The 11,803-nt window shown below is 45.0% G+C and overlaps 1 protein-coding gene across 4 annotated transcripts in view; it reads right to left on the bottom strand.

The window, feature by feature from the left end:
- Positions 1–11,751, bottom strand: part of DCLRE1C (DNA cross-link repair 1C) — a 13,996-nt gene extending 2,245 nt beyond the window's left edge. The window contains exons 1-13 of one of the 4 annotated variants that reach the window (XM_081210690.1): positions 11,575–11,746; positions 10,541–10,592; positions 9,010–9,094; positions 7,861–7,920; positions 6,966–7,021; positions 6,080–6,181; positions 5,554–5,626; positions 4,928–5,068; positions 4,665–4,766; positions 3,149–3,285; positions 2,387–2,441; positions 1,309–1,397; positions 608–708 (exon numbers count right to left, since the gene is read on the bottom strand). In XM_081210690.1, coding sequence (XP_081066816.1) covers positions 608–708; positions 1,309–1,397; positions 2,387–2,441; positions 3,149–3,285; positions 4,665–4,766; positions 4,928–5,068; positions 5,554–5,626; positions 6,080–6,181; positions 6,966–7,021; positions 7,861–7,920; positions 9,010–9,094; positions 10,541–10,592; positions 11,575–11,683 — 1,162 coding nt within the window. In that variant the 5' untranslated portion in view covers positions 11,684–11,746. Of the gene's footprint in view, positions 1–607; positions 709–1,308; positions 1,398–2,386; positions 2,442–3,148; positions 3,286–4,664; positions 4,767–4,927; positions 5,069–5,553; positions 5,627–6,079; positions 6,182–6,965; positions 7,022–7,379; positions 7,549–7,860; positions 7,921–9,009; positions 9,101–10,540; positions 10,593–11,574 lie in introns of those variants that run through there. The other 3 variants (XM_081210691.1, XM_081210692.1, XM_081210693.1) reach the window with 3 other exon arrangements.
- Between the last annotated feature and the right edge of the window lie 52 nt (positions 11,752–11,803).

Genomic DNA, 11,803 nt, shown 5'->3' with positions numbered 1-11,803 from the left:
GGGGAGGGGGGCTTCTAAACCACAGCATGAAGGAACAGGTTGCCTAACTTCTCCCAGCTATTTTCTACATGCAGAGAGATTTACCATTGGTGTGCTTTTGTCTACAATTCCCTCATCGGAACGGGCACAGTCCAGGATTCTGTTGCATGCTTGAATCAGCAGAGCAGCCTATGAGGCTGTAAACCGATGTCTGGACTGTTGGACTCCAAGCTAACCAGGGTGAGCACTCGCTGGGAGCCACTGTGATACTTGGGAGATAGGGTACAGGTGGAGAATGTCAGACTAGGACTTGGGAACCCTGAGCAAAATCCCTGTTTAAAGCTATGAAGTTCACTGGGTGACCTGAGGTTAGTCATGTTCACTTAGTCTAAGCTAAGTCCCACAGGGGTGTTGGAAATGTAAGCTGGAGGGTGGACAGCAACTATGCATGCCGTGTTGAGTTGGTTAGAAGGGTGAGATGCAAGTGAAATTAAAAAATGTAGTAAGTTCATTAGAGAGATGACATAATCATGCAATAAACATGATTTACTGGTTCAAAACCACAGGAGTCCTTTCCTTTGCCATCTCCATCTGACACGGAAGAGAGAAAAACTCTCCTTTCTCTTACCTGTGTCTGTTATTTCTGAGGGTTTGGCTCTCTTCAGTGCTCCAAGTGGTTTATATTTCAGCTCGTTATTTTTGTTGTATGATGTACATAATGGCTTTAAACTGAGAAGAAGCAATACAGAATTTTGTAGCTCTTTAGACTTCTGAAACATTCATTAGTTCCTCTTTAATTTTCAGCAAATTCATATCACTTGCATACTACACTGAACTTTACAAAAATTCAGGTGTTCAATGAAAAAACAACCAACAACCCTGCTAAGATAACCAGAAGTACTTTGCCAGACTTATTATAATTATGGAAGGGGGGGAATGCCCAACCCAGGCCCAAAATAAATGAATTACTACTGTACAATACTTCCCTAAAAGTATGGTTGTGTCATAAAAATAGATCTATATAAAACCGATTTAAACATACTTCTTTATCTAGAGCCTAAGCTCCTCTCCCTGATGTTACTAGACAGCAGAAACAGGATGCTGCTTTCATAATGAAGATGGCTTTCACTTGTGAATATGGACAATGACAGCATGTTGTTTTACTATGCAGAGCAGAGACGGAAAATTACTACAAGGAATAAAGCTTTCTCAATTGAGCAGTTTCGGTGGGCATAACAGATAAATAAGTCATACAAGGCAGTGTCATTTTCAACACTAGTTAGAAAACATCTTTGCAGCAAAGAGCCAGAGAAAAAGACAGAAACTTACATTTCCATAAGTTTGTCTTCTGTCACACCTACTGGAATTACATTGGGATACACATTCACCGGGCGAATGTAGCTCAAGAAATCCTGAATCTACAAAATAGGATTGGAGGAGGAATTAATTTCTGCATTTAAACCTGGCTTGCAGTCCTTTTTTTGCTGTGATTTGCCATTGCTTTGAGAGGCTTTTTTTCTTTTTACAAAGAAATGAGGCTGAGAGCAAAAAACTCTCATAGCCGACATGGTAAATGACTCCAGTTCCAATTCTGCCCCCTGCACCACGCTGGCACTGTGTCTCACCACGTCACCATCTCCAGTCAAAGCTCCATCAGCATTCTGATTTGCGCACAAGACTGCTGTGCTTGTAGAATGGCCCCAGCAGGCATGAGGACCCTTTGCTCAGACATCTGTAGCTTTTCTTTCTGACATATGCATCCATTTAAGGTTGCCACTTTTTATCTCTCAAGTTCCACTTCAGTGGGGTGAAGCCAGTAGGTCATTAAGGGGCTTAAATGAAGCAGGAATCCTTGGATGACGGGCAGACTCCAAATGTGATGGACAACACACTCTGAATCAGCACCTGCTCTTGTGGACATTCCTACCAGGAGGCAGATGCTGCCGCCTTCTCATGCAGCAAGCGTCAGAAAACAATCAGCCATTCAGGGGGCATGTGAAATCTATGGACGTTTATTAATGCTTGGTTCCCTTTGCCTATTTCAGGTTGTGGAGCTTCAGGGCTGCGTTGAAGACAGCAAGCTACAAAGTTTCTGGTTCAAGTCTCCTGTCAGCTATGAGAGGAAAGAGGGGCTTCCCTAGGCATGCCACATCCTCCTCAAGCTCAGTCCTTGCCTATAAAATAGAGAAAATACCTGCTGACCTCAAAGGGATGTTATCAGGATTACCAAGATAACATATAGCGGCTTCAACGTGCTTCATAAAGATGAAGAATAATCATTATTGTACTTTTACTAACCCCCAAAATGCATCCTATAAAGGCTACAAAATCTAAATATAAAATCTTGTAAAGGCTGCTCTGTATATTGTAAAAGGGGTTCATTTCACAAAACAAATACTATACATACCTCGCTGTAAGAAGAGTGGAAGGAAAAGCAAGCTCTGTATGAACTCTCCCCAGTCCTAAGCAGAAACCAGAAATTAAATTATCAATATGTGAACAGCATCAGCACCTTAATAAAAAGCAGATCACATGTAAAAATCGATATCCTGCCTTCCTGGAAGAATATCACGGAAAGTGGGAGGCCAGCCAGGCCCCACCCACAGGCCAGAGAAGGAGCACCTTGTTCCTGCAAGCCTTTAAGGGCAGCGAAAACACTCGAGAAGGACTTTAAAACTAGTAGCTTGTGCCCAAGGCTGGTTCTTCCCCCACTTTTGTGTCGTGTGTTTTAGATCATGTCGGAGGGCAGGGACCACCTTATTACTCATCCCTGCAAGACCCTATGGGGACCTTTTTCAGTTGCAGAGTCATGCTGCACACCTACATAAAGATACCTGTATTTATCTATATTCTGCCATGTGTGCCAGGGCAGCTATCAATATAAAATCCAAGGAAACTATATACAATAATCAAAGTGGCAAAAACTGCAGCACCTAAATGTACCTATCCTCTCCCAAATAAAAGTGCCCTCGAGTTTCACTTGAGCGTGGGCTGGGACTGCCTGATCTCCTCTGGAAGGGAGAAAGCCGTCTCTTGCATTCACAATTAGGTCATTTAGTGCTTTATTTACTGGCAGCAACACCTTGAATGGGGTCTGGCAGAGTAGCTGCTCCATGCTCTGGACTGTTTGAGAATTTAAAAAATAATAATAATTGAAAAGAGTACTTGCCTCACTATTACATTCGTTTTCCTTGTCCTCTCTCCAAACCACATTGTGGATGGCTTGACGCTAATTATGTGCAACCGCTTTCCATTCTGAGAAATCACACCACAAGGCAACCTGTTCCCTCGGAACATTTCATCATCCTATCATAGAGACAGCATTAACTGTAGCACCCGGGCAGATCAAGCACATCCTTTTTTCAATACCTAATGTAACTTTGCAAATTCTTTTACCTACTACCTTCCTCTGCTTCCCTGTGAGAAATGGAAAAACACACACACACACACACACACCCAATACTGGCTGCCTCCTGTGCACAGACTGCCCACCTAGTGACGACAGAGCACCAGAGTTCTTACATTATTCTAATATTATAACATCTTCATTTATACCCCACCTTTTTCCCTGAGGAGACTCAAGGCAGCTTACAGATAAAAACAAATACTGCTAAAAACAGAAAATTCAAGCATTAAAATACAATTAAACCCTGAGAGAATTAAAAGTACATACATAAAACCTGTTTCAAACAGATGCAAAATCACCTAGATGCCTTTGTGCTCTGAGGATCAGAAGCTTCATACAGTACAGGGACCATGAAGAGAGCAGCCCAGCCAATGTGTCACCATATTGCCCAGATCTATTGGGCAGCCATGTTTGTTCTTTCATGCATCTAAAACTGGGGTGGAGGGAGGTCTTTGCAATATTTTGAGGAGCATCGCACAATGAGGGGAGCTCAGCACTCCTCCCCCACCCCCAGCACTTAGTATCACATCTATGAAGATATGTAGCTTCTCTCTATGCTCTTGGCACCGGACATGCTTGGAATACACTTGATGTGCTTTTGGGCTCAACTGGAGGTGCTGAGTAGCATCTCTAAGCCCTTAAGCAGCCTGGATCCTGCACATTGCAAGGTACTTTCCCACCAACACATTCCTCCCTGAAGTTTCCTCTGGGATCAGCTGGGGCTCAGGAGCAGCTGTTCAGAGGTGGCAACCATTCCTGGAATACCCTCCCCTTGAAGGTACACAGCAAGCTGCCTTACACCAAGTCAGACTACTGCTCCACCTCGCTCAGTGTTGCTGACTCTGACTGGAAGCAGCTCTCTGGTATTTTAGGCAGCAGACAGCTCTACCCAGATGTGCCAGGGGTTGTGTGCTGTCCCTGAGCTACAGCCCTTCCACTCAGCCAACCCAGGACTGACCTTCAGAGTGGTGTTTTCAGGGGCGGAAGGGGGGGGGAACCAGTCTAATAGCCTCCCTGATGGGTTTTTAAAAGTGATACTTCACTGTCATCTCATCTGTGCTTTAGTTTTATTTTGGTTTAGTGCATTTTATGGCGCTGTGAATAGTCGTTTTAGAAAAGCCATAGGAAAGTAAACCTTCCCCCCAAATAAGAATATTAAAGCTGCTTTGGCCAAACATCTCCCGGTTTCTTCAAAGCCAGACTCTTCTTTAACATGGAGCCCCCAGGGGCTCTAGCACTTAACACCCAAGGGGGGTGTCAACTGCTGACAGATACGCACCCTTGGATGGCGACAGGCATGAATCTGAGTGTGCCGATTGGAGGTGATGTGGCAGAGGATTTCTGGCATGTTTTTAAACATTTCCAATTTGTTCACGTGCACCTAGGAAATTAAGTTTGCCATTATTAGTGCTGTAGTTGTAGACTAACTGAGAAAAGAGACAGCAAGCTTCTCCTTCTCAAGGAATTTGCCTTGCGGTGGGGAGGAGGGATCATGGTTGTGCTCCATTCAGAAAGGGGTTGTATTCAGAACGACAATCTTACCTTAACTCCAAGCTCCTCGCTGAGATTTGTGAACAAATACTCATATCCATAAGCTGCTTTGCAGTTCAGCCACACCACATGATAAGGACTGAGGGTGATCCAGCTCTGCACTAACTCTAATATGCCTTTCATACATTCTTCCTGTTGAAGGAAAAAGACTGCAGGGCATTCGCATATAGCAGATCTAAACGGATTTGCGTTCCGTTGAGCCCACAACTGATCCCTGGCCACTAAAACCAAGCACTTTGTGCAGGCAGAGTAGGGAGCCTCTTTTGGCCAAGGGCTGCCCTTCCACATGGGGGGGCCTTCAGGGTCCACATACCAGCAGTGGGAAGGGCCAGAGGCACACACAAGTCAAATGTTTCTCCCTCCCTCCTGCCCCTTCTCTCTGTCCTCCATCCAGCTGAGAAATAGGCATCGACACAGTTCAAGACAACATTTCAGTCAGGTCAAAGCACTCCAGGAGGACATGGGCACCTACCAACACTCAGCACCCCTAATAAACTACAGTTCCCATTGAAAAGTTGAGTGCTAAAAGTCCCAAGCGGAATTCTGGCCAAACAAGCAGGCTGCATGTTGGGTTTTTGTTTTTGTTTAAAAAACCTCTTCCTTCAAATTGTACTTACCCTGCTGGGGATCTGATAATACTTGGGATCACAGAAAGTAGTATCCAAATACACACTCTGGATGTCTTTCACTCTGTAAGAGAGAAATTCAATATTCAAGATTGTGCTTGGCACAGCGCTATCAGTCGCGTGTTACGCAGCAACATACTCATATTTCTGTTGGCATCCAAAAGGTGACATTTGCCTTCACAAATGAATGCACCTAGAAGAAACCAAGCAGCCTTCCTACCAAAGCAGTGCCCAAATCTCCACGGCACACTGTGGCCATGGAAGGCAATATGCAAGCGCTAAGGCTCCGGGGTTTCCTTTCTGTCAGCTCCCGGGCCAAAGCTGTGACTGCTCTCTAAAGGTTTATGAGGTTTGCATTCAGGGTCCGTGTGTTTTAGTGGTTTTCACGCGCAAAGCATACCATTTACAAGTTATTGTACCTGCAAAGGGTTAATAGAACAGGGTTCTGCCTGTCACGCACCTGACCCTCTAATCAAAGGGCAACGAAGCCAAACCAGAAAGGTCCACAGTTCATTACCTGCTCCCTGAATGCAAAAGTTCCATTCTGGCCACTTCTCCTTTGGCAAGTCTGAAATCCCCAGTGTACAACACAGTGCCACTTTCACCTTGGAAGAGAAACCTGCACGAGAAAAGGCACTGCTGTCAGAACAATGGAATGGTGAAAGCCAGGAGAGTGGGCTATGGCACTGGTTTTCGGCTAAGAAACTTGGGCAACAGACGATGGCACATAGCGGGACGAAGAGGCATATAAACAGGAGCAATGCCCCAAGTATCTTATCACGCTTGTAACTGTATGCATTCGCTCTTGTGGCTCTCCCCAGTTCTCACAAAAAACCAAACAAGGCCCTGTTCCCCCAAGCTGTAAGTGCAATTTCATTTCCCATCAGCATTGGCATTAACTGCAGCTAACACCAATGGGATTCTCTCTTAATTACAGAAACAGCCTCAAATCCTGGCTTCACTTTTTGGTTCAGAATAACCACTAGAAAAGGATGGCAAAAGAGAAATTTAAGTCCCTCTACCACTCCCCCTCTCTCATTCTGCAACCTGCTGCTGGTTCAACTAACATTGCCATTCGTTTATTTTGTTTTTATTGTATTTTAAATCTTATTTTGTACTGTGTTTGATTCTATGTTATGTCGAAAGACCAACTCATTAATAAATAGTAATAAATATGAATACAAACTGCAATTTTGCCTGGGCATGATGTGTGAGACCAAGGCATCCCATTAAAAGGCCCCAATGCCCATAACCAGGGACAGAAAGTGGGGGAAGTAAGTCTTTGGTAAACAAATCCAAAATAAACTAACTGCAGTTTAATTCTTATAGAACCACAACCCACTGTGACATATATTTTTCATATTGATTTCCATTAATTATCTGAAGGCAAGAAAAATGCATACATAACTGATCCTGGGCAATGGCCGGCTGGCAGAAGGGTTACAACTAAATCTTCTTTCTGGAAAGAGACACAAAGGAAGGAAGGAAGATGCACAGACATTGACTCGTATCATGTTAACTTTGAAATGAATAGTTTTTGCCTGGCTGCCGTGCAGAGTGAAGACAAGGAGGTGGGAAACAGAACCCTGTGCGCGCAAGGCATCTGGGGATAGGACCCCGTGGCCTGGGGGTGTGGGGAGAGACCAGTCTCACAGGCTCTTGCCCTGCCCCTGACTTTCATTTATATCAAGGATGGGAATCTGGCCAGTGGATCCACTCCTTATCTCCGTACATCTCCCTCTCACCAGGTATAACAGGCGGGTGCGGAGACAGACAGTTTGCTGACCTGTCAGTCGCCTGATGTCACAACAACTCACTTTTGCCCTTGCTCTGTGAATTCAAATGGTGCCGGCAAGACGTGTCCAGTGCTTCCCTAGCACTGACAATCTGCTGATCATCAGCCCTGGGGAAGTCCTGAGAAGTGGCGGCTGGGAAGTGCTACGCAAGGAGCTGTGCTGGCACAGACCACCAGCTGATCAGCGGTGCCTGAAAAACACCTGCCAGTAAGGTGCATGGGCTAGAAGTTGCCTGCTCTTAATCTACGTGGCATGGGTTCTTGTGCCATATGCTATTAGCATATACTTTTATTATAAAGATGCAGAAAAGAGGAGAAACCTGAAGACTTCAAAGCACAAAGAGAGAGGAAATTAGGACAAACAAGGCAGGGGAAGAAAGTAAAATAGACAGCAGGCTTCTATTTTGTTGGCCAAAATTGGAATTTCAGAGCAAAGAGTAACTAGCACTCCTACCTACTTAGGTGAAATATTAAAATGTTAAACAGTCAACATAACTGACTACCTCACCAGATGCTTCATCAACCAGAGAAATCTGCGTTGGAGTTTCAACTTCAATGGAAACCTACAGCAGACAGAGAAACAAATGTACAGAGGCACATTATAGGTGATGAGAACTGTTTTCACAGCATGTACAAAACAGATGTATTTAATGGCATGGTAATAGCTAGGATCAGGAGACAAGCACATGTCTGTGGAAGGTAAGCCATTAACTTATGACAAGGCTCCCCTACTTTCTGGAGCCTGGGGGCATGTCAAAATCTAAGAAACCTGTATGGAAGTCTAAGAAACTGTTGTGGGCCCCACAGAATGCCTGAAGACATGCGCCTGAGGGACCTCAGATCTACGAAAAGCAACTGTTAATGGGTACTTCTTGCAAAACATGACCCAGTAAAGGAAGAAATATGACTCATTCAAAAAACCAACTTTTTCCACCAAGTTTCTTCCTTTTTGAGTCATGTTCCACAATTTCTTTGCAGCCTAATAATCCTCTGTTCTGCACCAACAGAAGCTCCACAAAAAGTCTGGAACATACCGTATATCAGACAGGAGCTTGAGATGAAATGCTAATGCCTGGCTTCGGCTGGGGAGGGTGGGATATAAATAAATTATTATTATTATTATTATTATTATTATTATTATTATTATTATTATCATGGAGTTCTCTCTGCATGAAGAGACCTGAGCTACCAACTCCTTCTGTGGCTCTGCCAGGGCAGAGAGAACCTGAGACTGAACAGTCTAAAGAAAGGAAGGAAGGCCCAGGATACACCTTTGTATTTCATTTTAAGACACAACAGGTGAACAAAGTAAAGCTTAGGGTGGTATTGAGTTTTACTCAGAGTAGACATACTAAAATTAAAGATGACGACTACAACAGTTTAAATGGACTTCACCACCTAGGACAGGCATCCCCAAACTTGGCCCTCCAGTTGTTTTGGGACTACAATTCCCATCATCCCTGACAACTGGTCCTGTTAGCTAGGGATGATGGGAGTTGTAGTCCCAAAACAGCTGGAGGGCCGAGTTTGGGGATGCCTGTCCTTAGGATTATGGCAGCTTCATCTTTTGCTGACACTGCTAGCTATAACAGCTTTAAGATGCATTAATAGTGTCTGTTTACATCAACTACACATGAAAAGAGGTAACTTACAATGTGATTCTCCCAAAATTTATACCGTGGATTAGTTAGCAGCAACTCCTTTGTTACTGGTGAACAATACAAGCGAACTTTTAAGCTTTGAAGAAAAAAGAAATACATGTCTCACAAAAAAGCAAATGGTGGTTGTCCAATATCCAAAAAAAATCAAACAACAAAAAGTAGTTCCCATGCCTCCTTGCAAACTCCTTCAACAAGCAAGTCTGTGATATGGCAAAGGTGTCTGTGACTTAAGGAGGGAGAAGTAAGCAATCCCAGACATCATTTGCTGTATTATATGCCCTTTAGTCTCTTCCCCTGCCTACAGACAGAAGACACCCATCTGACATCACACACTTGCTAGCTAGACAACTTTGCCTCTACCCCAGGGGTAGGCAACCTAAGGCCATAGCTGTCAACTTTTCCCTTTTCTTGTGAGGAATCCTATTCGGAATAAGGGAATTTCCCTTAAAAAAGGGGAAACGTTGACAGCTATGCCTAAGGCCCAATTGTCTTCTCAATCCGGCCCATGGACAGTCCGGGAATCAACCTGTTTTTACATGAGTAGAATGTGTCCTTTTATTTAAAATGCATCTCTGGATTATTTGTGGGGCCTGCCTGGTGTTTTTACATGAGTAGAATGTGTGCTTTTATTTAAAATCCATCTCTGGGTTATTTGTGGGGCATAGGAATTTGTTCATTTTTTTTTTCAAAATATAGTCCAGCCCACCACATGGTGTGAGGGACGGGGGACCGGCCCACGGCTGAAAAAGGTTGCTAACCACTGCTCTACCCAAACTACTCATCTTCCAAGATTTTAATCCCACATTCCAGCACCTTCCCTGCATTAGCTGAGTACGTTTAGGGGGTAAATAGAAAAGGTTGGCTACAATTCTCAGGGCATGTAAAAATATGCACTGCAGAAAGTGCAGTGTAAAACACACATAGATAAATGAAACCTAAAACTAAACTACACTTAAGAACTGGGCAGGAAAGGGGAGGGAGAAATCCTTAGAATCTGAGCTACACTTACCCACATGGGAGAAATGGAAGTGAAATTGTAGTTTTTACTAAGGACCCAGACAGAATGCTAAGAACTCAGGTAACAAACAAAACAAAAGGGTGTATATGCAGTAAATCAGAGAATCTACTATGGTCATTTTATAAATTACAGATAGAATCATAGAATCATAGAGTTGGAATAGACCACAAGGGCCATTGAGTCCAATCCCCTGCCAAGCAGGAAACACCATCAGAGCGCTCCTGACATATGGTTGTCAAGCCTCTGCTTAAAGACCTCCAAAGAAGGAGACTCCACCACACTCCTTGGCAGCAAATTCCACTGTTGAACAGCTTACTGTATTTAGAACAGATTACTGTATTTAGTTGCAGAATATGAGAAGCTAAACTTCCATGTTTAAAATAAAAACAAGTTTCTTCTCATCCTTAAGGAGATCAGCCTGAGAAGGTGCTGATGCTTTCTTATCCCTTCACTCACCACAGGTCCCAGGCTATTCTCACACATGTCTTTCTCCCTTTTCATTACCTGCATGCCAGTCTTCTTTTTAGGGAAGGCGCTCTCAGGCCTTTCATGTGATCTAAATATTAACATATTAAAAGAGGAAGATTATTTTAGAACTCCGCCATGCTAAGAACAGTCTTGGGCCTCAGTACAGGCCAGAAGGACAAACACAAGCGTCAGCATGACCAGAGAAGCAGGGTTAAATCAGAATCTTCTAAAACAGTGGCTAAGGAAATAGCACAAATTGCTCAGGGGTCAGGATCCTTTTCTGTCTGAAGAACTGCAGCCCAATTCAGAATCCCTCCTTCTCCTGAAGTGTGCAGTGAATGCCATTACAGGGAACTCTCCACTTATGAGCATTTAACTTGTGCGGGTTCAGCTTTATGCACTTGGCAATTAAAAAAACAAAAATTAAAATGGGGGGAGTGCATGGGGGGTAGAGTTTATCAATCCCACCTGTCATTAAACCCAAAATGTTTTGACTTTATGTGATTTTGGCTTTATGCGATATCCCTGGAATGTAACCCCAGCACTGGCAGGTGGACAGACTTCTGTTACTGCTCAGGGACAAGGGCTCTGGGGTGTCGGCAGAGGCAGGCGCAGATCAGCAGGCAGAGCATGTCCAGGACCAGAGATTTGCCAGGAAAGTTCTCCCAGCAGCTGGTTTCAACCAGCGGGCAGCACCTTTCGAAACACAATGAAGGGGGCAGTTCTGAGAAGAAAGGATGGCACTCGGTGCATGCTCAAAGACACGCGTCTCTGTGAGTCTTCTCTTCCCGAGGCTAAGCCCCGGCAGTGGAGAGTAATGAGAATGAAAAGTAGTAAAACAAAAGGATGTTGGGGGGGGGGGACAGCATAAGCCAAGGGCTGTGAGGTGTAGCGGTTGGAGTGCTCGTCCCCCCTCGGCCCCCCGGCTGTGACTCTGGGCCAGTCGCTGCCTCTCAGCGGGGTCTCCCTCGCAGGGCTGGTGTGAGGGCGGGAGGAGCATGCGCAGTAGCAGCCGCCCCTTGCAAGGAGGAGGAAAGGGAAACGGCGAAGCAGCAGCAGCAGGAGCGGACCTTTGTGGCAGTGAGACAGGAAATAGGCCCTGGCGCGGAGGTTCTCGCGGTCGAAGCGGTCGATGGAGAGCCGGGGATACTCGCGCATCCTCCCGCCGAAGCTGCTCATGGCGCCGCCGGACCCAAGGCGGCGGGGCTGCGGGGCGCCCGGAAAGGTCCGCTGAACTCCCTTCCGGCTCTTCCGCCGAGGCCACTTCCGCCAGGCTCCTTTCCGCGCCGCCGCCCCCAT

This window comes from Podarcis bocagei, assembly GCF_964188305.1.
Source record: "Podarcis bocagei genome assembly, chromosome: 10".
Lineage (NCBI taxonomy): Eukaryota > Metazoa > Chordata > Lepidosauria > Squamata > Lacertidae > Podarcis > Podarcis bocagei.
The sequence above is the reverse complement of the archived record's forward strand: the minus strand, read 5'-3'. Positions and strand labels throughout refer to the sequence as shown.